Here is a 25,183-nt window from a genome sequence, read left to right on the forward strand (position 1 = left end):
TTCGGAATTTAACGCCCTCGATGATAGTTGTGCGCAGTAGAACAAAAAAAATAATAAAACTTTCACGTGTGAGTGTCGTCCTCAGGGTTGAAAGATTGTGTTTTAAACATAGTGTGAGTTGATAATCAGTGCATAAAAATGGCGGATCCTTTGAGTTTGTTGCGGCAGTATAATGTTAATAAAAAAGAGATAATTGAACGGGAAAATCAGATCATATTTGGTGAATTTTCGTGGCCAAAAAATGTGAAAACAAATTATCTAACTTACGGGTGAGTAATTTTTTTTTATTAGACAATTTTAGAGTGAGTTTGTGGTGCCAGTCTGCTTGGTTACCAACACGATCCAATTGGAATGCAATTTTAATAAAACAGCAGGAATTGATATATTTTTTATTTTGCATAAACAAATGAAAATTTCAAGAAATTTTATGAGTTTTTAAAATTTTTTGATTATGAAATTCAACTTTAGGGAATTGATCACGATTATTCTCAATTATTGAAAAAAATAAAAAATGAATGTCAAGTTTTAAAAACAATTTGTTTGTATTTTTTAAATTTTTATTTTAGAAGTAATTAATTTATTTACTCATAATAAAAGAACTAGAAAAAAAATCTCTTATCAATTAAAGTAAACATTGTTATGAAAAATAAGTTGCTATAAATTGTAATAGGTTTTCTTAATTAAATATCTATGATACTGAAGTCAGCAAAGTCAGCAGACATCTGCCAATTTTTAAAATTTTTATGACAAATCAATGATAAAAAAAAAAATTATTAAAAAATTTGCACTTGTAATTTTTTTTAATTTCTAGATTTGGAATTTTTTCACAATAATTTAGTTATAAAAATCCAAAAAATTGACAGATATATGTTAATTTCAGTATCAAAAATATCTATATACAATAATAGTTTAAAATTTTCATTTGTTTATAGCAAGATGTCCTAAAAATTAAGTTAGCCGACATTTAAAAATTTTTAGAATTTTTTTTTATTAAAAAAATCATTGCAAAATAAAAAAAAATTTTCATTCGTAAAAAACTTGAAAAATTCTAAGTGCAATTTTTAAAAAATATTTTTTGGTTCTAATTTAATAATTAAAAAAAAATTAAAAACGTCGGTTAACTTTAGTGTTATCAAGATGTCTACTTATTTCAGAAATTAAAATTAAATTGAATTTTTTTTTTTAATAAATTAATAAATATCAATATAATTTTAAATAGGAAGTGTCTATTCATCCGATTTTCGGATTATCGATTATCGTATGAAAAGCTATTATTTATTTGTCCGACAATTTTTAAAATAAATTCGCTCATTAAATAATAAATAATATAATAGTTTATAATTTTATGAATTATATTTTCTTTGTTGCTTTAATATAAAATTGACTCTGTTTTCATTAACATGAAAATTGTCGGACAAATAATTATTTATTATTCATCCGACAATCGTATGACTAGCAACAGTCTTTTAAATATTTATTATTAATTAATTATTTCCTTTACTTTTAGATCTGGAAAAGAAGGAACAGCCAAGGACTACTATACCCTCGAGTGCCTACTATTTTTATTAAAGCATGTCCAACTCACCCATCCAGTATACGTACGACAAGCAGCAGCGGAGAATATTCCCGTGGTGCGTCGTCCGGATCGTAAAGACTTGCTGGCATACCTCAATGGCGAGACAGCAACTTCAGCAGCCATCGACAAATCGGCTCCGTTGGAGATTCCAACCCAAGTCAAAAGAGCCGCCGAGGATGGCCTGGATGCAGGTCTGTCAAAGAAGCCAAGATTCGAAGAAACACACGTCCAGCGAGTCAAAGATCAGCTGGCAGCCAGGCTAGATGCTCCGAAGGAGGCTTCAGTAACTGTCGACAACATAAAGTCTCTGTCAGAGGCTATGTCTGTCGAAAAAATAGCAGCCATCAAGGCCAAACGTTTGGCCAAAAAGCGTACGACAATTAAAGAAAATGACGACATAGGAATGGGATCTGACTTACGAGTAATTTTGGACATGGACGTTGATGACACTAAAGACATTGTTTCCCGTGAAAGACAGTGGAGAACTCGAGCGACTATTCTTCAGAGCAGCGGTAAAATATTTGGTAAAAATATATTCGCTATACTACAGAGTATAAAAGCAAGAGAAGAAGGTAGACACAAGGGTCCAGCTGTGCCGACTCCGATGGTTACACCGCGTTCAACACCAATGAGGCCTCTCCCACAGCCGGCGGTTTACAATCGTTATGATCAGGAAAGATTTATTCGACAGAAAGAAGAGACTGAAGGTTTTAAAATTGATACTATGGGAACTTACCACGGAATGACATTAAAATCAGTGACTGAAGGGTCAAACCCGGCTGTGAGAAAGCCGATTTCAAATCCTTCTTCAACTCCGACTTCAGGACTTCTTCCGACCTCGGCTGCTAAGCTCACACCTCAGCAAGTTGCGCAGAACAAACGTCCCAGCAGGACTCCGATAATAATAATTCCCAGTGCCAATTCATCGCTGATAACGATGTTCAACGCCAAGGAAATTCTCCAGGACTTGAAGTTTGTCAGCAATGAAGAAAAGAAAGCCAGTGGCGCGAAGAGAGAAAACGAAATTCTTCTCCAGAGGAGAAAGGAGGGAGGACTGACGGTACCGTATCGAGTAGTGGATAATCCTCAGAAGCTAACAAATGCTGACTGGGATCGAGTGGTTGCTGTTTTTGTTATGGGTCCTGCTTGGCAATTCAAAGGATGGCCCTTTGATGGGAACCCTGTTGAGATATTTTCAAAAATCAGCGCTTTTCACTTGAAGTACGATGAAATGAAGCTCGACGCGAACGTCGGCAAGTGGGCTGTGACTGTCATCGAACTGAGTCGTACCAAACGTCATTTGGATCGAGCTGCACTGATGCGTTTTTGGGAACACTTGGATAAACATATTGTTAAGAATAAACCTTTGTTAAGGTTCTAAGATCTTGCTTAATTATTTTCGAAAATATATATAGATATATTTTAAAATGTATAGTATTAATTAATAAATGTTCAATTTTAACTGTAAATTGCGCATTATTTTTTTAGTTTTTTTTATGGATGAAAATTTATTTAAAATTGATTAACTGACCCGGTGAACTTCGTATCACCTACAATATATTTTATTACACCTTTCGAACAGCGATTATCAATCTTTAAACTTTAATCTACTTCGATAAAGAATAAATACTGGTTGCATGAAGTGCGGTTAGAATTTTGTCAAGTTATTAAATGAAACGCGCTTCTCATTATCGCCTGAAAATCAAGATCCCAAAAAATGAACACTGGATTTATGAAATTTTTTTTTTGTCCATATATACAGAAGATAGACGATTAACAATTTTAGATCTGTTGATTTCCTTAACTGAACTTTCGGGTTTTTCAAAAATTTTATTCTTTCGCAAACAACCGTGAACTATAGCGAATAAAACAAAAAGAAAATTGTTGAAATCGGTCCAGTCGTTTTTGAGTTTTAACGAGACTAATGCACAGCTATTCATTTATATATATATATATATATATATATATATTAGGGTGGCCCAAAAAAACCGACTATTTTTTTTTTCTTAGTCTCGAGTGAAAAAATGTTTGTTTTTGATGTTTTAAGAGCCCTCACCAAAAAACAGCTTAAAAAAAAATTTTTAAGAGGTCACTCCAAATTTTTTTAAATTTCGAAAATCATCAAAATCGAATTTTTTTTTTTTTTCTCGTTACGGTATAATTTCATAGACCAAAAAAAAATAAGTTTCTGAATGTTTCAGTTCAAAATTTAAATTTTGAAACGTCGCTCATATTTTTTTTTTTTTTCTTTAATTAGTCATACGCCGACTTTAACTGTTGGGAGTGGTACGTTGGGGTCTTTTTGGTTTGTAAAAATCTTAACCTACGCGGCAAGCTCAAATCTCAACCAAATTGATTTCTAAGATCAGCTTGGGATTCGAACCCACGCCTGGCAGTTAATTAAATAAAATTGTTAAATTAAAAAAAAATTATATTTTTTATGTTGTGTTTGATTTTTAGTTCATCTCGTTATGTATTTTTATCGATTATTGTACTAAATAAAAAAAAAAAATGCATGGAATTTTAATTTGATTAGTAAAAGGTCGCTCGGAAAAATCTAAACTAATGCACTAATAAATTGAAAAAAATTATGAGCGACCTTTCAAAATTTAAATTTTGAACTGAAATTTTCAGAAACTTATTTTTTTTCAGTCTATAAAATTATACCGTAACGAGAAAAAAAAATTAAAAAAAAAAAAATTCGTTTTTCTACGATTTTTGAAATTTAAAAAAATTTGGAACGTCCTCTTAAAATTTTTTTTTTTGAGCTGTCTTTTGGAGAAGGCTCTTAAAACATAAAAAACTAACATTTTTTCACTCGAGACTCAAAAAAAAATAGTCGGTTTTTTTGGGCCACCCTAATATATATATATAGATTTATGATAGGATAACTAAATAGAACTGATGTAAGAAAATAAGTTCTGAAAATGTAAGTAAAATTTAATGTTTGGCAATACTTATAATTTATTTTTTCAGATAAAATAATAAGGATATTTTTGATACATAAACAGAAGCAGAACCAAGAGACGTGGAAAAAAAAATAAGATCAAATAAATTATATTGAATAATTATTAAATAGATTTCGGTTAATAGAATTTCAATTTATTAAGTTTTCCTAGCCGTCATCAGTTCTCATTTACAAAGGTATTATATGGCTTTAGCAATAATAATAAATCAATTAAAATAATAATATTAATAATTATAATGATAATAATAATAATAATAATATAATTAATCTCTAATAATTAATTAATAAATCTAATAATAAATATTGGTTGTGACCGAGATTAGACGTCAATTTTAATTCACCTTAATATTTTTTTAATATTTCAGTACAATAATGCATCATTATTTAAAAATTGAATATCTCACCATAAATTTATTTCTGATAGCTGATATATATAGCAGTTTATTTTAGCCATACTCAATTGCTCCGTAGTGATAATAAATTTAAATGTCAAATTTATCATATAATTTTATAAGTTTATTTATTAATTAACGATGAAATCGCAAGCCAGCCGAGTTCATGATATTTAATAAAACATATTTTAAATACTCTCTTTTTCTTCTCTACTCATAATTAATCTCTTCCTCAATTATCTTCATTTTATTGTTAATCTTCTTTCTGACTAGAAATAAATTGTCCCGTCTCAACTTTACTCACTTAACCCCTTTACAAATATTTATCTTCAATTATTTATTGATAATTCGTAAGCTAACAATTAAGGTAAATAATTTACACATTACATATATTTATATAGAAACATTCGATCGTACGCCAATAAGCGAGAACACAGTAAGCTTATGACCTCACTGTTATTTAAATCTTCAATTTAAGCTTTTGTTTCTTCTTTTATTCTATTTGTTTTTTTTTTCTTAATCTTCATTCTTAAATAATTATTTTAATCTTCATTTCTCCTCTACTTATTACTTTAATTATTTTATTTATATACTATTATCATTATCTTTAATTAGTAAACTCATGAATTGCCGGGACACAACACACCCATTAATTTAGTAATCCATTACAATCCAGAAAAATATATATATTTATAATTGATTTCATTTTTTACGTAAAAAACAGAATTACACAATTTTTAAATAAATTAATTATAAAAATAAAATACGATACATTTATTCAGATAAAATACCACTAAAATTAATATACAAAAAATAATTTTGAAAGTAATAATATGTATATATAAGACCATTGTCGTAATAAGTCATAAGACTTTATTAATCCTATCACTACCTCTTATTTCGTATATATATATATATATTTTTTTTTTTTTAAGTGACCCGACATTTCATTTCCCATTATATCCTACCTATCTACCTATCTATCTACCCCTCCTATCATATACATACATAAGTATTTTATTTATTTATTTATTTATTAATAATTAATTGCCCCTATATATACAAATGAACGAAATAATAATCTTGTAATTTAGCTTCAAAATATTCAAACTCTTCTTTTACATATATTGCCGTTAGTAAATGAACAAAATAATAATATTATATTAATATAATTGTAATACAGATTAATTAACCAGACGAAGTATATGAAATGGCGTCGTAAACAATTTCAGCATAGCCGATATAATTTTAACTCGACAGTACAATTATTGTTTACTAATTAAGATTCAATCATGTATGCATTGGTGGACTTAAATTTAATCAATAAACACGCATTAGGCAATTTAAATCTAATTTACATTAATTATTACAATAACTCGTTTATTTAAGAATTTAATTTATATTGTTATTATGTTTGTGCCAACGTATGTTTTTTTTCCTCTTTTTTTTTCTTTTTTTTTTTTTTTTTTTTTTTTTTAATAACAGGACGCCTGCGACTTTACATTTACTTTTTAATTTTACGACCTCGTTAATAAGATTTAAGACTTTTAAAGTCTATTTATTTAAAACTGTAATGTTATTAATTATAATCGAAATCCGCATTTATTTTTAATTATTATCTATTAACTAATATAACATATAACTATATACATTTTATAGCAACAGCATTTTTATTTTCATTTCAATGGAATTTTTTCAAAAAGTATAGTGTATTTTTTTTTATTTGCGATTAATAATTTTTTTTTTTTAACTATTGATTATTTTAGTTGAATAATTGAAATGTTTTTTGGATCAATTTTTTCGAGAAAATTTATTTTTATTGGTTTTTTAGTTTTTACATTTATTATTAATAGTAATATTTGCCGACAGATAATCGATGCATAACAATCGCTTATTGCAATTAAAAAGCTAAGAATTATTTTTTTTTCTTTGGCTTTAGATCTGCGACATAAAGAACAAATATTTTGTACACTGTATCAAAATATTATTATTATTGTTATTAATTATAATTATAATTATCATTATATCTAATTATTATCAATAAGTGTTACCTTTAAAATTAATATTGATTTTGTTATTATCATCATTACTATAATTAGATTTCGAAAACTCACTTTATATTATAATTATTTATTTATTAATTCCATAGAATAAATTTTCAGCAAATAAACATTACAATTGCTCGATATATAATTACTCAAATCCAAGATATTAAATAAAATATTACAATAAATTTTTTAAATTCATTTTATATAGTTACAATTAATAATATTTTATCAATAATTATATTTCATTCGGTCCATAAATTACTCTCTTATTAATTATTTACGAATATTGTCGCAGTTTAATTGCAATAAAATAAAAATGAAAATTTAATAAAAACAAAAAAATAATATTTTTTTAAAAAATTACTCAGTAATGATTAATTACCACCCATAACATGAAATTTTATATTTTTTTGTCAGTCGTGACATCTATCTCTCAATTAATATTCATTAATAATAATAATTATTATTATTATTAATATTAATTTTTAAAACTGACTAGAAACATACATAAGAAGACTTTAATCTCTATATTATTAGTTAATATATTTGAATCGATGTAATAGATTAAAATCATTAAAGATCGACCCTGAGACCCATTAATTAACTGACATTAAAAACATTAACTACAAATGCTGCTGTTTTATTGTTTGCATCAATAATTAATATTATTGTTATTATTAATATTATAATTATTATTAATATTAGTATTAATTTCAATATCAATATTAATGATGAAAACTCGATGCTCTTGAAGTTTCAAATATTCAATTACCAAATTAATAATAAATCAAGCTGTGTATTTTAAATTATTGCACATTTAACAAACAATTACTGGTAATTATTTACTGAATATTGCAAGATTTAATAATTATTAATTATTACAATCATTAATATTATTTATTATAAATTATGTTTCTTCTTTTTCAAATCTCTTAACTCCTCTATTAATTCCGAGTCGCATTGCCATTAATAGTCGCTATTAAAATTACAATTATAATTATCATTATCATTATCATTAATATTAATATTATTATTTCGCTACATAATTATTAACATCCTTCATTGTTCGTAAAACGGACGTATTTAATCTCTGTGTCTTAACGTTTTCTATACTTCATATGTATTTTTTATTAGTGCCTACTTAATTGTTAATCAAAGAGGAATGTAGTCGTAAGTAGTCGCGATGGGGTTGAGCGGGACTATATATATATATATATATATATATATATATATATTTATATATATATTTATAATGTAATCAAGGAACCAATCGAACAAGCTCGGCACGTTCATCGTCCGACACAAATATTCATTTTCTTATTATTACTATTATCTTTATTTTTTTTTTACATACAAAGCAATATTGATGAGCTTTTTATTCTTCTCAGTAACTATATATTCAAATTATTAATAACAATATAAATATCATAAGTCATAAGTAATCGTTATTGTTATTAAAACCAAACTCTTGGTGATGTCGCTCAAATAATTAACATAACTTTCATCAACTTTTATCTCTTAAAAACAAATTACTCAAGTACTTAATTAATATAATTTATATATTTATTATACAAAGACATAGATATATATTTCTTTATTAATCGTCCATTAATTCGTGCAGTTAATAGTGATCCATCACTAATTATTTCGCAAGTAAAATGGTAAAACAAAGATTGATAAATCATTAACATCACCATTGAGGATATTGAATTAATTAAAAAAGTACATACTTTAATTAATGGCTTTGATTAATCATTGTTAATTTTTAACAACAGTTTGTATTTTTAAAAATTTTAAATATTTTTTTTTTTAAATAAGCTTTCTTCTCAATGCTCGCAAGGCCGCTTGACGGTAAAATGACGGCACTTGATTGGTCCTTAACTCATCATTTAATGTTAATAAATGCCTTCTTAAACCGCGTCCTTTAATAAAACCTCTAACTCGTCGGCACATTGACCAGATAATTATTAAACTGCTCAAGTGGCGTCATTGCTACCGACGAGACGTGAAGAAGCTGATAGATATGATGATCTACTAAAACTACCACGTTTAACAACAGTATTTTTTCGTGGCTCTTTATTATTATTGTTATTATCATTATTGTTATTGTTATTGTTATTATTATAATTGTTATTCGCGGATACCGCCACCAAGGTGCGACTGCCGTCAATCTGATTGCGACGAACTGACGGTGTCTTTGGGAAAGAGATGAGATTTTTAGCGATACTACGTGACTGCTCGATACTGATTTCAGTCGCGGGGTCTCCGCGTTTTCTTGGCGGTACTGCCGCTTTGATTGAAGGTACCACTGAGCTAGTGGAAGCTGATGATGATGATGGTGGTGATGGTGATGCTGTTTCTGATGATGGCAATGACAATGATGGTAGAGATGATGATGGGTTCGGAGCTTCGGAATACACGAGCTTATCAGCTCGAGGATCCGACGTGGAATAATACTCGAGGTTGCTGACAGTGAAGCTGCTGGAGGACGATGCTGAGTCTGGGTCAGATTCTGCTGATCCAATCGTTGATACTGCTGCTTCCGGTGGAGTGAAATTTTTGCCCGAACTGCTCGGATCGCTCGGAACAGAGACAGGATCAGGCTCGCCAACAGTGACTGGGTGCTGCTTGAGCCCAATATCGCCAGCGCAGCCGTAATCGTAGCTACAGCATAACTGCCCGTCCTGTTTGGATAATAATATTGTAGTTATTAGTTAGTAATGTTTCATTTTAACTTTTTTTTTTATTTTTCTGCTCCGACGTGAATTTTTATACCTTACCCATAAAATGAAAGTTTATTAAAATTGTTTGTTTTTTTTTTTTTTAATTTTTTTTAATTATCCAAACATTTTTTTGTTGATAAAAATTTTTTTATTAAAATTTCTGAAAGAAAATAATTTAGAGCGATTTTATTGAAAAGAAAAAAAAACAAACATTTTTGATAAACGTAAATAAAAGAGTAGATGAGAGTATGAGAAACAGAAGTAACACAAACGAAAGAAGATACGACAAATGAAAAATTCACTTTGGTCAGAAAAAATCGTGTATTACTGGTAAGTATGTATTTACATATTATGTGATTCATTGTTTCGTTAAGAATAATTGTTGAATGTTATCTCGATATGTAGAGACTTAGCCATTTTATTAAAGACCGACCTTCAAAAAATTCCAGTGACTTGATGATTCCAGTCCCGCTGACTCCTTTTGCATTAAATTCCACCGGCAAATACTCTCGTTAATTATCACGTAATCACAATCACAAATCGTCAAATCACAATGACATGCTCGATATAATAATAATAATGATAATAATAATAACAATAATAATAATAATAATAATTATTATAATAGTAATTATAACAACAACAATGATAATAATAATACAACAATAATAATAATAGTAATAATAATAACAATAATAATAACTGGGGAACAAAACAATGAATTCCCATAGTATGTTTTCGATCTTACTGTGAAATACTACTCTAAAACTACATTTGGTGACAAAATAGAGCAAAAAATTCAAATGGTTAATTATCAATCATTAAATACAGTAGTTGAAATTAAATTTAATTCACCTTTATTGGTTAATATTTTTTTTAATAGCATTTATTTTAATAAATTTTGTTTTTTTGCTGATAATATTGTCACCGTTTAAATAAAGAGCCCTTGTGCTTCTATTGTAATGTATGCAAACGAAAGGAGTGTGCAAATCAGGCACGAGTGTGAAAAAAAAATATTCATTTATAAAATAAAAAAAAACCAGTGTAATTGTGCATTTAAATATTGAATGTAGGTGTCTCCTCGTGCGTTAAAATAATTTAAAAAATAATTATTATTTATTATAATATCAATAATAATTAAATTGTGCAGTGAATTATAGAAATTTTTTAGTTAAATTTTATTAAATAGTTAATTATGCAAACATGCTGAATTACGAGGGACTTTAATATTTTTTATTTACTTTCAATGAAATTTAAATCATAGATTATTGACACTCATGAGCAGATAATTTTTAATAAAATTTATTTCTTCAAAAAAAAAAAAAAAAATTACTTTTAATTATTTAATGAGATTTATTTGAAATAAAGTGAGATAGCGATAGCAGTAAGCAAGCAATCGAAAGAGTGATAAAAGATAGTTGAGCTCGATAAGTATTAGCGACTAATTTTAATAATATTTATTAGTAAAAGTTATAGTAAGAGTAGTATAGTAGGCAGATTAGATTTATAGAAGAGAGAAGATATAGGTGAGATAGAAGTGATGTGATTACCGATGCACACAACACGCGCTATTGCTCACCAATTGGGCGCAGTACGGCACCTGCAAGGATACCCATCGTTAGGCTAATTAGTCGGTTAGTTTTCACGGGCAATAAATCATCAGGTTAAATATATTAGCATGTTTGGGATTATTCATATGTTACTGATCCGTTCGAACTATTTTTATTTCTAATATATTAATATTCATTATCAATTATTAATTAGCAGCCTAATAATAAATTAAGCCATCTGTGATTCTCAAAAATTAAATTTATTTAAAATTAGCAATTTAAAAAATAATTTTTTTAATTAAATATTGGTGTAAAAAAATAGTTCGATCGGATGGATAAGTATTGAAAAATAAATTTATGTAGCACTGAATGATCCATGCAGGGCCGACCCAAAGCACGTGCGATCGTGGACTCGATCGTTGAATAATAATAATAACTGTTATTATTTAAATTAAAAAAAAATTGTACAATAATAATAATAAAAAAAGCTTTGAGCAGGAAGCCAGCATTTTAATAAATTTTATTACAAAATATTGTGAATTTTATTTTTTTTAAAAATCTGGCTTGGGAACGTCCCTGTACGGATTCACTATTCAATTAAAATTGCTTACATTAGTAATGATACAAACTATTAATACATATTAATAATTTAAATGCACTAGCGTTAATTTAATTATATGTCAGCGCACAGCCACAGCCTCGATTAAAGTAATCGAGTTTAAAGTTATTAGTTAAAATATATTTTGTTAATTTAAAAATAGTTTAACTGCATACGAACGAGGATTACCTACTTCTGTTGTAAATATTTAAATAATATGAGTTTATGTCACATGATTAAAATTTTTATTGCAAATCAATGTCTGTTCCTTTAGTAAATCAAGTACATAACGATAATGCTCACAACGGAGCGACAACATCCGATATGGTGTACTGGTTAGCATATCTGGCTTTCACCCAGAAGATCCGGGTTCGATTCCCGGTATCGGAAACTTTTTTTTTTCAATTTTAATTATGTGATACTTAAAATTTAAAAATATAAACAAAAAAAGTCGTAATAGTCGTGTGTACGTAATTTGTGTATCTGTTTTTTTTTTTTTTTTGTATAAGTTGAGAAGCATTGAGGCTGCTTGCCGTTCAGCTACGCATAATGTGTTAACACTTAAATAATAATAGTAATATTAATATTAATAATAAAAATAAAAATAATAATAATAATAATATTGATCATAATAATGATAATAATAATAAAATACTATTTAACAATAAACATAAAATTTTTTAAAAACAACTCTCTAAATAATAAAATAATGGCGCGCATCAGCGACTAGACATTTAGGTCAAGCGAAGGCAACATACTTCGTTTACTGACCTTATTATATATGTATATGTATATGTATACATATCTCTCTATATATATTATTCATTTACCCAAGATAATATTTAATGTTGTTAAAAAAAAAAAAAAAAAAAAAAATTATATATGTATATATAATAAATAAAACTAGTAGAAGACACAAAGCTTCGAGTTATACAATAACAACGAGCAAATCTTGGTAACATAATTTTTTATACTTGAGGTATGTTTACAGAACCCAGATGACTGCCAGTCTCTGATGAAGTCTCGGTTCATTAGTGACCGCTTACCTTGCACTCGCACGTGGTGCATTTGTCGTGCGGGTCCTGCCAGGCGCTCCCACTTTCGTGAACAATGCCGGCATAGCTGCACGGCTGCGGATGACCCGAGGATGATGAAAAGGATGTGCCATTAACATGGTTCTCTCGAGCACATGGATCGTCCTCGCAACGCGGACAACAGTCCCCGTCTTCAGTTACTGGGTTGCTGCAAGTCACCGGTGGGCATTCCATTTGCCAGCAGTCTATTTCCCCGTACTAATTATAAATAAATTAAATACACGATTAGTTTATAAATTTTTAAATATTGATAGAAATAATTAATTAATATTTAAAAATACTACCAGGCACTCGCAAGTCTGACATTGATAAATCCACCGTTCCCCGCTTCTGAAGACAAGATGATGCAGCTCTTGATGCCGGCAAGACGCAGCTGGATCACACTGGGGACAACATTTGTCTCTTCTACTTCTTGGCGAGCTACAGTCGCAAATCGGATCTCTACATGTTACTACACCATCCTTGCAGGTGCATTGTCTGCAGGGGTTACCAGCTGGGGCAAAAACTTCACCATTCTCAATTTCACGATCTTCGTACCAGCAGTCTAGTGAGTAGATAGATTAATAAATAGATTGATCATTGTATTTATTTTTTAAAATGAATCAATAATTTTTTGAATATGATATTTAATTAATTAATAATACTGCATGGAAAAAAAAAGAGTTTAATATTTACAGTTTATTGAGTAAATTTTAATACTTAAGTGCCTTAAGCAGAAAAATTTAAAAATTACAGCTGCAAAATAGAATTTTTACAAACTCTGTAAGAATTACACTTTTATAGTAATAAAATTATATAGTAGAGGATAAAAGTACGTAAAATACAATTATGTTTAAATTGGAAAAATTTTGTCAAATTATTAAATTTTAAATAATATTTATTATTCTGTAAAAGTTTCAGGAGTTATTTTTAAGAAATTAAAAAATGTATCCTAAAAATTTTCAAAATTAAAACTCAATCAACGTAGCTGAAAAACAGTTTAGTTTCTTTTTCTAAAACTATTAAAAATTATATAAACTTTGATATTTTTATAAATTTTTTAGTTATTAAATTAATAACAACTTTGCTAGGATCTCCTAAAAATTGTAAAAATTACAGTTTTAAATAACATTTTTATAATATAAAATTCTGTTTTACAGTTTTTAAATTTTTTTCTTACAAAATTTTTGAAAATTATATTTTAAAATTATAATTTTTCAATTTTTTTTGCTTATAAAACCTAAATATTAAATTTTTACACTACAATATGTAAAAATTCAATTAATCTATTCTTAACATTAAATTAACAGACATTTGATCATTTCTACAATTTTTTTACAACAGATAAATTATGAAAAAAAATAGATGTAAGCTTTTTAGAAAATTTTCTTTATAACAAATTATTAATTAAAAAAAAACTTAAACATTAAAAAATGTCTGCTAAATTGAATAGTAATTATGAAACAGATTGATTTAAAAATAGATAAAACGAAATTACTTAGACTGCATTCATTGAGTGACGTGTCTTGATGAGGACAAGCGCACTCATATCCACCATCAGTGTTAACACATCTGGCAGTCGGATGACAGGTGTGTCTCTTTTCGAGTGTCTGATCATTGCACTCGTCAATGTCCACGCAGTGAGTCCCTCCGGTAGTGTCGTGAAGATCACTACGGTAACCAGGTTTGCAGCGGCAATAATACCATCCAGGCATATTGAAACACGTCGAAGAGTGATGACATCTGTGCAGATCACTTGCACACTCGTCCAGATCTAGCTCGCAGCTGTTACCGATGTAACCTCGTCGACAGGAACATTTACTTGGAGCAACACACTCACCACCATTTTGGCAGGTTTGGTTACACACCGCTGAAAATAATTAAACATTATTTTATTATAATTCTTCAGAATTTAAATATTGATAGAGAAAGATAAGCTGGTGGATGAACTTACGTTTGCAAGAGTAGCCATCTCCAGTGTATCCGTCCTTGCAGATACAATAGTAACTACCAGGCGTGTTGACACAGGTCGCGTGTTCGGAGCATAAATGACGACCGGTCGCACACTCGTCCAGCTCGGCACAGTTGAATCCGTCCACCCTCCGGTACCCGGGAAGACACTCGCACGTGTATGAACCGATGACGTTGACACATCGGGTATTTTTATTGCAATGGTGACCCTCCAGACCGCCTTGCTGTTTACACTCATCGACATCTAGATAATTTTTAATTGTTGTCGGTACAGTTGTTTATTTTTAAACAAGTGATTTCTTTTTGTAAAATAAATTTTAAATTAAAAAAAGAAAAGGAAACTTTAATATCATATTAAAAAAATTAATTAAAATTTTTTTTAGATTATTTAAAGAATTAGCACAAATTTATAATCTGATAAAAATTCAAAATATTTTATTTTCAACTAATCAAACTTTAAAGATCTTTGAAAGATATTTAGAATTTCATGTGTCAAAAGGACGTATAAAAAAATGTAATTTTGTCAATTACTTTGCAAACATCTTCTAAGCCTAAAATGAAAAAAAAAAAATTCTAAGGCTACAAAGGCATATGCTCCAAATTTAAAAATATCTTGAGATGCGCCTCATTAGTTTTAAAAATTAGAAAAATTTTTTACAGATCTTTGCGTTTAGGCTCATTTTAAAATAAATCTCAAAAAACAATTTTTTTCCGTATTTTTGGCACAAAACTCTATCTAACTGCTATTATACGCCCTTTCAGCACTTGGGGCGCAATATCCACAAATTTTAGTCTAACACTTATCGAAAGTTATTGAGAAGAAAATAAATACAGATGGATAGATAGATAGATAGATATGGATTAATAATAATTAGTTAGTTAATTAATTAAAATATAAATTATAAATTATGACAAAAATCATTCTATTGAATAATATAACGCAAAAAGCATTAAATTGAATCCTGTACCGTGACAATTTTGGCCGTCTCCTTGAAAACCATGATTGCAGTGGCAGTCATAAGTCGTTTGAAGATTTAGGCAGGATGCATTTCTATGGCAATCATGACCTTTCGCGCAGTAATCCACTCCTGGTTAGATTATGTATTAAGCCATGCAATTAGAGATTGTTAATTTACCATCAGTTATTCAATTATAGTAATTAATTTATTAATTAATGATATTATTGCGAAAGTATTATATCATAGATTAGTTTATTATCGTTAATGTTGTATAGCATAGAGAAATTTATTATCTTAATTTTAATAAAGTTTTATTGTTATTGCTATTGATATTGACATAATTTATCAGTATCAGTAAAGTAGAAGAAGAATTATACCTGGACAAAACTTGCAGCATTCTTCGGCTACAGTTATTTGTTCGCTTGGCGGACAAGGCAATGGTGGACACCGAGCTTTAGTGTCGATAGGTAGGCAAGTAAAACTACCGTCAAAGCACTTGCACTCGAAGCACGGTTTTGGAAATATTGCAACTCCATGATCATAAATGGTGTCTTGGTACAAACATTCCTCTGTAATGATTTTATTGGAACAAAATTAATTATAAATTATAAATTAAAAAAATAATCCCCAAATAGAGTGGGGATATCAGCCTTGTAAAAACCAGAAAACGGTATACAAGTAAAACTCATAATAATAATATAAATCAAAAAAAAAAAGTATGCGTTGATTTATTTTTTTAATTAAAATAAAACTAATTTAGTGAAGAAAATTACTTAGGCAAACAGGACAACATTTCTCCGCAGGTATAACTGGATGTTTGCAGGTGACGGGAGCACAAGGTGTAGGCCGACATTCTATTTCGCCGTGTACACACAAACATTGTTGACAGCCTTCTTCCCAAGTTGACCCGTCTTCATGTATAGTACCGTTTGATCTGCAAGATTTTTGGCACTCGCACTCCTCCACTTTGCTTATTCTACCCTCTGCAGCAGCTAGCTGAAAAGAAGGATGCACATGAGAATAATTAATTAATTATCTTTTGTATTTTATGGAAATAAAAATTTAATTTTATTCATTCACGGAAAATTTACATATAAAAAAATTACATTTTATATTGTAACATGGCGCTATGAAAGGAAAAAGAAAAATTCTTACAAATTCTGTAAGAATGAAATTTTTTAAAATATAAAATTAAAATTTAAGTATTTTTTTTATGTTTGTAATAATCTGAATTAGGTTTTTATAAAATAAAAAAACTGAAAATTTTTTTATAAGATTTTTGTATCAAATCAAGACTATTATTCGCAATTCTTACAATTATGAAGAAAAGTCGCACTAAATTTGAAAATTTGCAAAAATCATAATTTACAATTAAAAAAAAAATCTTGAAAATTAAAAAAAAAATTTTTAATGCATTTCGTCCCAACTCAAAATATAATTACAATTTATTCAATTTCTCAAGTAACTAAAAAAATTTTTGAAATTTGGGCAGGACAATGTTTGTCAAGAGGCGCGCAGTAGCCCTATCGGATCCGGCCCTAGCTTACCAAAGCATTGGACCGGGTTCGAGTCCGGCGTACACCAATGAATATTTTCAATATTTAAGTGTATTATTCTGCTCAGCCCAAAAAATAAAACGAGTTCTAATCTCAAAAGTTTACCCCTTACCGTAGTCGCTCATGACCTTAGTAGTTTATGCGATTTTAAACAAATTAAAAAAAAAAAAAAAAAAAAAAAAAAAAAATGTTTGTCAAGTCAGCCAATAATTATTAAAATATACTTACCCTGTGTGTCAATTCATTGAGATTATGCATCAACTGCTCGACTGTGTTTTGTAGAATAGAAAATTGACCGCAAGTAGGACATGAAGTATCAAGCTGAGGGCACTGTGATAAATATCCATGCGCACCTGGAATAAGCTTGACATCTTGAAGGGCGCCCTATAATAAATAATAAACCAAAAATTTATATTAATGAACATTAAACATTTAAGTTCAACGACACAATTGCGGATGCAATTTTTCAAGATAACAAAGTATGTCTTACTACTTATTACAGTAATTATTGTTATTGTCATTATCATTAGCTATTATCTAATATTAATAATTGGTCATAGTGACAAATTTATGTATAAAAACTTTAACAAACGGAAATGCGGGTGGTGTGTAAAAATGACGGTTACAATGACTACGGAGAATATAATCTCGACTCTTAAGTTATTTATATTAGTATTAATATATAATTAGCGGACGTACTTTGAATAAAAAGTGTTTGGCGTTTCGTTGGCCAACCCACAGTTGAAGTTGAGGCAGGGTAAAATTAGTGTCAGGTGGTCCAGGCCTCAGTAGACGCCTGTAAAGGGGGTGACAGTCAACTAGGAGCTCGACCTGCGAGCCGCTAATACTCAGGGCGACCCTGTGCCACACTCCGTCGGCCAGACGGAAGGGAAAGGCCTCGACGTGAACGGCACCATCACGACGTGATACGTAATGAAGACGCAATTCGTCTTTACGTCCGCTGCTTTGCAGCTCCAAGTATCTACAATTTATCATTGTGTTAATAATATTAAATTAAATAGGCTTGTTAGTTTTTTATTAGTTAATTTTATGTTGAGCTTTACAAAATAATTGCTTTATTTTGTTCTTTCAGTTAGTCCTTCATCTGTCAGGAAGTATCAATAAAATTTATTTTAATTTATAAATTTTACCTTGAAATATTTAAAGTTGTTTTTCTGGACTTGAATAAATGAGGTTTTTATTGTTATTGTTATATAGTGAAGCCGTACGACGGATGAAGGGTTAATAAGAAAAAATAATGTGTAATTTATGTGTAAGTTAATTAAAATTAACGTACCTATTATTACCATGAGAAAAGGCTATTATTGTTCCCGAATTAGCCTCTTCTTGTCTCAAAGAGGCGGCTACAGTAAACTCCGGAACCCGCCGGAGCAAAGACGCCGCTCTTTCAAAATTTATTTGACTTACTTGAAGGTCTCTCTCCTCACCTAAAAAATATTTGAATCGTTATTTAAATTTCAAAATTAATTGTAAATTAAATTATAATTCATTTAAACATTCAAAAATTTTTCACAAAAATTCTGGGTCTTTAAATTTTATGAGAAAATTTTCATAAATCATCATCAAAGTAATTGTAAAAAATTTCCAAGTTTGCATACGGAGAGAAAGAAAAATTATTGTACAGTAAAGAATTTATTGGTTCAAGAATTTTTTGAAATTAACCATTCAAATTTATCAATTTTTTGATGACAGATTATTAATATCTGCCTTCATTATAAAATATTAACCTTCATTTTTTGTTATATTAATTATCATTAAAAATAAAAATTACAACAATAACTTATAACATAAAATGATATTTTATATTGTAAGCCTGACGCTTAGAAAAAAAACAACTAGAAAAATTAGTTTAAAATTACATTTTTGTGAATTCCATTTTAAATATTGATTTTTATACTTTTGACTGTTATTATTACAGAATTTGTAAAAATTATAATTTAAAATTGTAATTTTTTTTTTCTCAAAGCGCATGACAGTATAAAGTATAATCATTGTATTTTTTTTGTGTAAATCATTAATCAAACGAATATATGATAAAACATCCCATAATTCTAAAAAATATAATTATCTTTACGATACTGAAACAGTTTCTAAGTTTACCAAGAATGTTTTCGACAATTTCATAATTTGTTAAGCGTTTCAGGCACTTTGAAAACTTTCTGGAATGTTTCAAAAGGATTGTGTTTTCTCAAGAAATTACAAAAGTTTTGGAGAAGAGATTTAGAAACAATGGCAGATAAGAAAGACAGCCAGACGTGAGAGTGATTATAATCACTATATGTGATAATTATCTAAGCATTCCCTTTTTCATCGGATATACGGAGCCCTAAAAATGAGTTAAAATATTATTTAATTCCTGAATGGAAGGGTTGAAATAATGAAACATAAGTAAACCCATTCACTGAGAAATTTGATAACATGAAATGTTAGCTGTCCTCATCATCATCAAGGAGAGTTATATCATTACTATCATAGAATATGTAGAATCGTCTCTGTTACTCGAGACTCTGGCGATCTCAAGTTTCCCGAGTGTATATTCAACGGTTTGGATATTCAATGAGCACCTGCAACTGCTCAATGGCACCCAACCGTAATGGACAATGATAGTGATATTAATTGTAATTATAGTAGACAAAATGACCATCACCAATCGTCCCAGCAAAGCAAGGATATCATTTTCGCTCATGCAGACGATTGGATCCAAAAGAGTTGAAAATTGTAAAATAAATTGTTCCCATTAGATGCTCATGTTGAATTAATTATTTGGCTTCTTAGCTAACTTTACAAGTACCCCTTTACTGATACGACGCAGGACACTCATATCTCGTTTCACACATGCCGCTATCGCGGTAACTCAATACCGTTGCTGGTAACCACTCTCTTTATCGACTGCGAACCTTGTACGTTATCATATAATATTATAACATTTAATTCATAGGCGGCTGAAGATAAGTCAAAGCTCTTATTCCTATTTACTCCTTTACTTTCACACTTGTATTGATGCTAGCAAGAAATTCGGGGTAAGTTAAAGCGGACGAGAAGGTGGAAGCTAAATAAATTAACGAAAAAGGATGAAGGAGATATCCAATCTTCAGACTCAATTACTTGGGTCTGTGGACATTATTATACGGAGAATTGACGCGTGCCAGACGTCATGTTACGTTAATGAAAATTTTCACTCTTCAGTTCACATGGTTACCGTTTATTTATTGTATAGTTTTAAGTTGTAGGACTTCCATTCGTTTTGTTTCGAGCAGATGTATCATTAATTTTTTATTTTAATGGATTTGTAATGGAATTTTTTGTAAAATTAATACAAGTAATTTCTAGATTATATCTCTAACCCTACGTAAAAATGATATATTCTGGAATATATAACGACGGTACTTTAGTAAAACCTCGTATCTCTCATTTAAAATACATAGAAAATACGAGGTTTTATCAAAGTACCGTCGATAAGTATTCTGGAATAGATCTATAGTCTTCCAATTTGTAGCTTTACTGAATTTTAATGCGTAAGTGATCCAGTTGAAATATTGAATTTTGAAGAATTATTTTTTATGTTTCGACATGTACCATGTTATGTATTTAAGCTGATTAACTTCTGCAAAAAAGCCAAAAAATACGTACAAAAAATTACTTTACATAAATTATATGCTTCTTGATTAATAGATTTTAAAATAATACAAGATAAAATTAATATTGATGTTTTTTATTTAACTGCGAGCTATATATCTGATAAAAAGATTGCTACTAACGGCTGTAAGGATATAATTCCTTTTAATAATATTTGTCGAAGCAAAATTCACCACAGCACTAATTTTTATTAATACTAAATTAATGATAAAATTTTTACATTTTTGATTACTTGATTTTTTTTGCTTATAAAAATTGATAAAAATGCAATATTTTATTGATTTATAAACGATAACGAGACACATTTTATGATTACGTTAATTTCGATGCACCTAAAGATTTTTCATATTATTTTTTTATAATTTAGATCTTAAAGTTGAAAGAAAAGTGATTAAAATTGACAATTTAATATTTAGCTTATTGAATTTTTACGTTTTTGTTTATATTTCAACATAGTCCAAGAATAAACTTTTTCAATAATGACTTTTGTCAAACTTTATTACTATTCACTTGATTTAATGCTAATTTATTCAAAACTGAATTTTTTTTTTAATTTATGTGTCTTATATTGTAAATTATTTAAAATAATGCAGTTCAATTAAGGAAAAAAAATTTTCAATACAGTAACTTAACTGCTCGAGGACAAAATCAAACAACTGTGATAAAAATAATCGGAACAAAAATAACCGATCGAGATATTAAACGTGATGTATTGAGTCAAGTATCATTAACACTAGCTTAAATATAACTCATTAAAAAGTTAAAACCATTGAATTTTCAATTCCAAAAATATCTGGAATTAGTAATTGAAAACGAGTGACAAGTTTAATAAATCTTTGGATACGTTTGAATTTATATGAGCGGTTTACTTTATCGTTTTCGATGGGACAACGAAGCACACGTTCAAACAATATTTCGGAGGGTCATAAAGCCTAGAGTTTCCAACATAAAGCGACGATATGGTGCGAGCTTTTACACCCCTTTCCGTCTCTACGTATATAATCTCTATGCGATGGGTATTACGATAATACTTTCATTTATTTTCATCGAAATCCCCAAAAGCTGGCAATTGAAATTTCGGTTCACTGAATACTACCCCTACAACTTTACACTCGAAATGCTCGCTAAATCCTTTTGATAGCTTTTTAAATAAAAAAAAAAAAAAAAAATGAAACATTTAATAACTGTTTTCAAACTGGAAATATATACAAGATTTTCATTATTTTAATAATAATTATTATTTATTATCAATCAATAAGTTATAAAATTTGCTTATGTTAATCAAAATTTACAAGTAGTAAATCCATATATAGTAAGAATTATTTTTGATATTTAATATCAATTCTATTCTTAAATTTAGATTTTAAAACAACTATTTTCATCAAAAACAAAATTATAATAATAATAATTTAATTTTCGTATAAAATTAGATGAAATTTTTTTTTCAATGAAATATTCTTTGCAACGATAATATCACGAAGTTGACATTTTTGCAGGAAAAACATTTACTTTTGGGTCATTTTCATAATTATCTTATGAGTTTAATTTAAATTTTGCACTATTTTGATAACAATCTCTGTCAAACTTATTATAAATTACTTCTCTCCATTATTCAATTTCTGTCATATATCAGCGGTTAAAATATCTTACGTGTCAACTATAAATCAACAAAATTCATGAAATTTGACTGAATTTTTTTTTCATACATTTTTGTAGAGTAATTAAATATTTTTATAATAAATTTCATTACTAAATCATATTTATTTAAAAATATAAATTTAAAAATAAATTTAATAATAATTAATTTATCAAAACAAAATCTTTTTATCGCACGGAAACTGTGCAGTAAATTATCAGATCAAAAAAATTTCTCTCAATAAATTAAATAAAACTATTTCAATCTTAAATGAGAAGTTGATAGAAAAATCCATAAAATAATAAATGACTCATGTAGTTTTAGATAAAAGGTTTATTGACCTTTGAAAGAAGGGCTAATGACCTTGAGACATTTTATTAATCCCTCTGGATATAAGACCGTGTTATATTTTTTGGAATATTCAGAGCCAGGTCGAACATTATATTAACATTACACCCCTTCCCCGAGAAACACGCAAACTACCCTGATGATCGTAAGCCGGTTATTGGGCGGAGTTTGAAATAATTAGACAAAACCTCCAGACTATTTTATATTCTACGAAATGTGTTGCGTGAATGTATGGTTTTAATAATTCTAGACAATGATTATTAGGTCCTAAGCACCTCAATGTCTTGGGGTCTGTATTTTCAGGGTCATAAAAATGACAGTGATGACCAGCGAGGCACAAATAGAAACCGAAATAAAAATCCAAATAATAATTGTAAGTAAAATAAAAAAAATTAGCATTAGTTTATGGATACTCACCCTGAAGATAATATGCAGGTTTCAGTCTAACGAGACCGGGTACTTGTGTCACGCCCTGGCGTGTCGTGTTGTGCAGTTGCAATGCTGCCAAGAGGTCTATACTACCCCCTATGTCATTTCCGGTTCTCGTTTTAACGACGGCCACTGTCGTCGTTTCAGTCACTGCAGCGGATGCTGGACTCGTCGTTTCCTCTTCTATACTGTCGATCGTCGCTCCCATAACTGCAATAAAAAATTTTTATTATCAGTATTAATATTCATATATATATTTTTCTGCAATCTATGTCACCGATCATTGATCGAATATTTTTTGAATTAATAATATTTAATGAAAAACCAAACAGTTTTTATGAATACATTTTCAGCCATTTTGCGAATAAAGTAAATTTATGTCACGAACCCGGAAGGAATTGGAGCGTAAATAAGTTATTGCAGTAAAAATAATTTTTTTGGGAGGTTTTGCAGTGATCCGAGATCCGAATGGAAAATTTTTTGATATTATAGTGACATTAACTTTAAAAGTGACGTGGTATTGAATTTTTTTTACAAAGATATTTTAGTTAAAGTTTCTAAGCTAAATTTGTCAAGTAAAATCATTTATTTAATTCTGTGAGATGAATGGTCGAGAAAGGTCAAGCTTTTGCCTGAGTAAAGATTGTATTACAAAAGTACTAAAATAATACCTTTCATCATATCTCAATACTGTCACACCTTCAATGCAAAATTCACTTGAGTTGTAATAATTCTTTATTAATTTAATAAGAGTGGCATTTGAGCTTTTAGTTTTTGTGATTCTGTTAACATTTTTAATGAATGCTTTATTAAATTTAATAAGTTAAATATATACTGATAAAGAAATTAACTTTATAAAAACATGCAATGAAATAAAACTGTTATTATTAAGTTAATTTCTTTATCAGTATATATTTAACTTATTCAATTCTATAAAACATTTACAATTTGCTTAGCTGCATGAGTTACATATTCAAATCAGAGTTTCAATCTCACCCAGATAAAGAAATTAACTTAATTTAAGAAAAAAATTTCTTAAACTAAGGAAATCATTTTGAAAAGTTTTATCTTGATATCAAGCAGGAAAATTTTTAAATTAAGTGAAATTTGCCTTCAAGAATCATTTTTGAGTTAAAAAATTTAAAAATTTTTCTCTTGAATAAAGTCAATTTCTTTATCAAAATAGAAAAAGTAACAATAATAGGAATAAAAAAGAGAAACTACACGGAAAAAGAAACAGTTGAAATCTTAGAGTTAATCATGTAAATTTTAATATAGAATATGGTAATTATTAACAAGTGGGGTCAACACCATTTTGCCCTATGTTTGGCCATAGAAAAAAATTTTTTTTTTGATCAAATTGATCAATTTTTATTTTTAAATTATTCGTTTTTTTAAGTATTTGAAATATATATATATATATATATATATATATATATATATATATATATATATATATATATATATATATATATATATATATATATATATATATATATATATATATCAAAAACAGAAACATCAAAAAAAGATAAAATAGAAATTTTATCCAAAAATGGAAGTCAATATTTTTTTCAACTTTAAAAGACAAAAAAACTATCGAAATCTTTATTTTTTCCTTTCACGATATTTTTTATCATAAATACGCCATAAAAACAAGCAGAATAAAAAAAATTTTTTCAAATGTTAATTTTTTACC

General features: G+C 28.3%; 2 protein-coding genes and 1 non-coding gene across 11 annotated transcripts in view; 2 read left to right on the forward strand and 1 right to left on the reverse strand.

Moving 5' to 3' along the window:
• Positions 1-57: 57 nt before the first annotated feature.
• Positions 58-3,045, forward strand: LOC123261210 (parafibromin). Its single transcript, XM_044722753.1, has 2 exons — positions 58-269; positions 1,508-3,045. The coding sequence occupies exons 1-2, from the start codon at positions 139-141 to the stop codon at positions 2,955-2,957; spliced, it is 1,581 nt and encodes a 526-aa protein (XP_044578688.1). The 5' UTR covers positions 58-138; the 3' UTR covers positions 2,958-3,045.
• A 4,229-nt stretch (positions 3,046-7,274) lies between these two features.
• The window catches only part of LOC123261205 (protein kinase C-binding protein NELL1-like), a 78,076-nt gene continuing 60,167 nt past the window's right edge, over positions 7,275-25,183 (reverse strand). For 2 of the 9 annotated variants that reach the window (XM_044722744.1, XM_044722737.1), the window contains exons 2-14: positions 23,473-23,694; positions 18,712-18,862; positions 18,114-18,396; positions 17,643-17,798; positions 16,632-16,854; positions 16,236-16,427; positions 15,868-15,987; positions 14,883-15,143; positions 14,427-14,798; positions 13,234-13,493; positions 12,902-13,147; positions 11,258-11,307; positions 7,275-9,668 (exon numbers count right to left, since the gene is read on the reverse strand). In XM_044722744.1, coding sequence (XP_044578679.1) covers positions 8,921-9,668; positions 11,258-11,307; positions 12,902-13,147; positions 13,234-13,493; positions 14,427-14,798; positions 14,883-15,143; positions 15,868-15,987; positions 16,236-16,427; positions 16,632-16,854; positions 17,643-17,798; positions 18,114-18,396; positions 18,712-18,862; positions 23,473-23,692 — 3,282 coding nt within the window. In that variant the 5' untranslated portion in view covers positions 23,693-23,694 and the 3' untranslated portion in view covers positions 7,275-8,920. Of the gene's footprint in view, positions 9,669-10,070; positions 10,186-11,257; positions 11,308-12,901; positions 13,148-13,233; positions 13,494-14,426; positions 14,799-14,882; positions 15,144-15,867; positions 15,988-16,235; positions 16,428-16,631; positions 16,855-17,642; positions 17,799-18,113; positions 18,397-18,711; positions 18,863-23,472; positions 23,695-25,183 lie in introns of those variants that run through there. The other 7 variants (XM_044722738.1, XM_044722746.1, XM_044722739.1 and 4 more) reach the window with 7 other exon arrangements.
• On the forward strand, positions 12,174-12,245 carry Trnae-uuc. The gene has a single exon. It is a non-coding gene; the product is annotated as a tRNA-Glu (tRNA).

This window comes from Cotesia glomerata, linkage group LG3 (genome assembly GCF_020080835.1).
Source record: "Cotesia glomerata isolate CgM1 linkage group LG3, MPM_Cglom_v2.3, whole genome shotgun sequence".
NCBI classification, from domain to species: domain Eukaryota; kingdom Metazoa; phylum Arthropoda; class Insecta; order Hymenoptera; family Braconidae; genus Cotesia; species Cotesia glomerata.

Coding starts and splice junctions, on each gene's coding strand:
- LOC123261210 (XM_044722753.1), top strand. CDS start 139: ATGGCGGATCCTTTGAGTTTGTTGCGGCAGTATAATGTTAATAAAAAA. Junction 270..1,507: donor ACAAATTATCTAACTTACGG/GTGAGTAATTTT, acceptor CTTTACTTTTAG/ATCTGGAAAAGAAGGAACAG.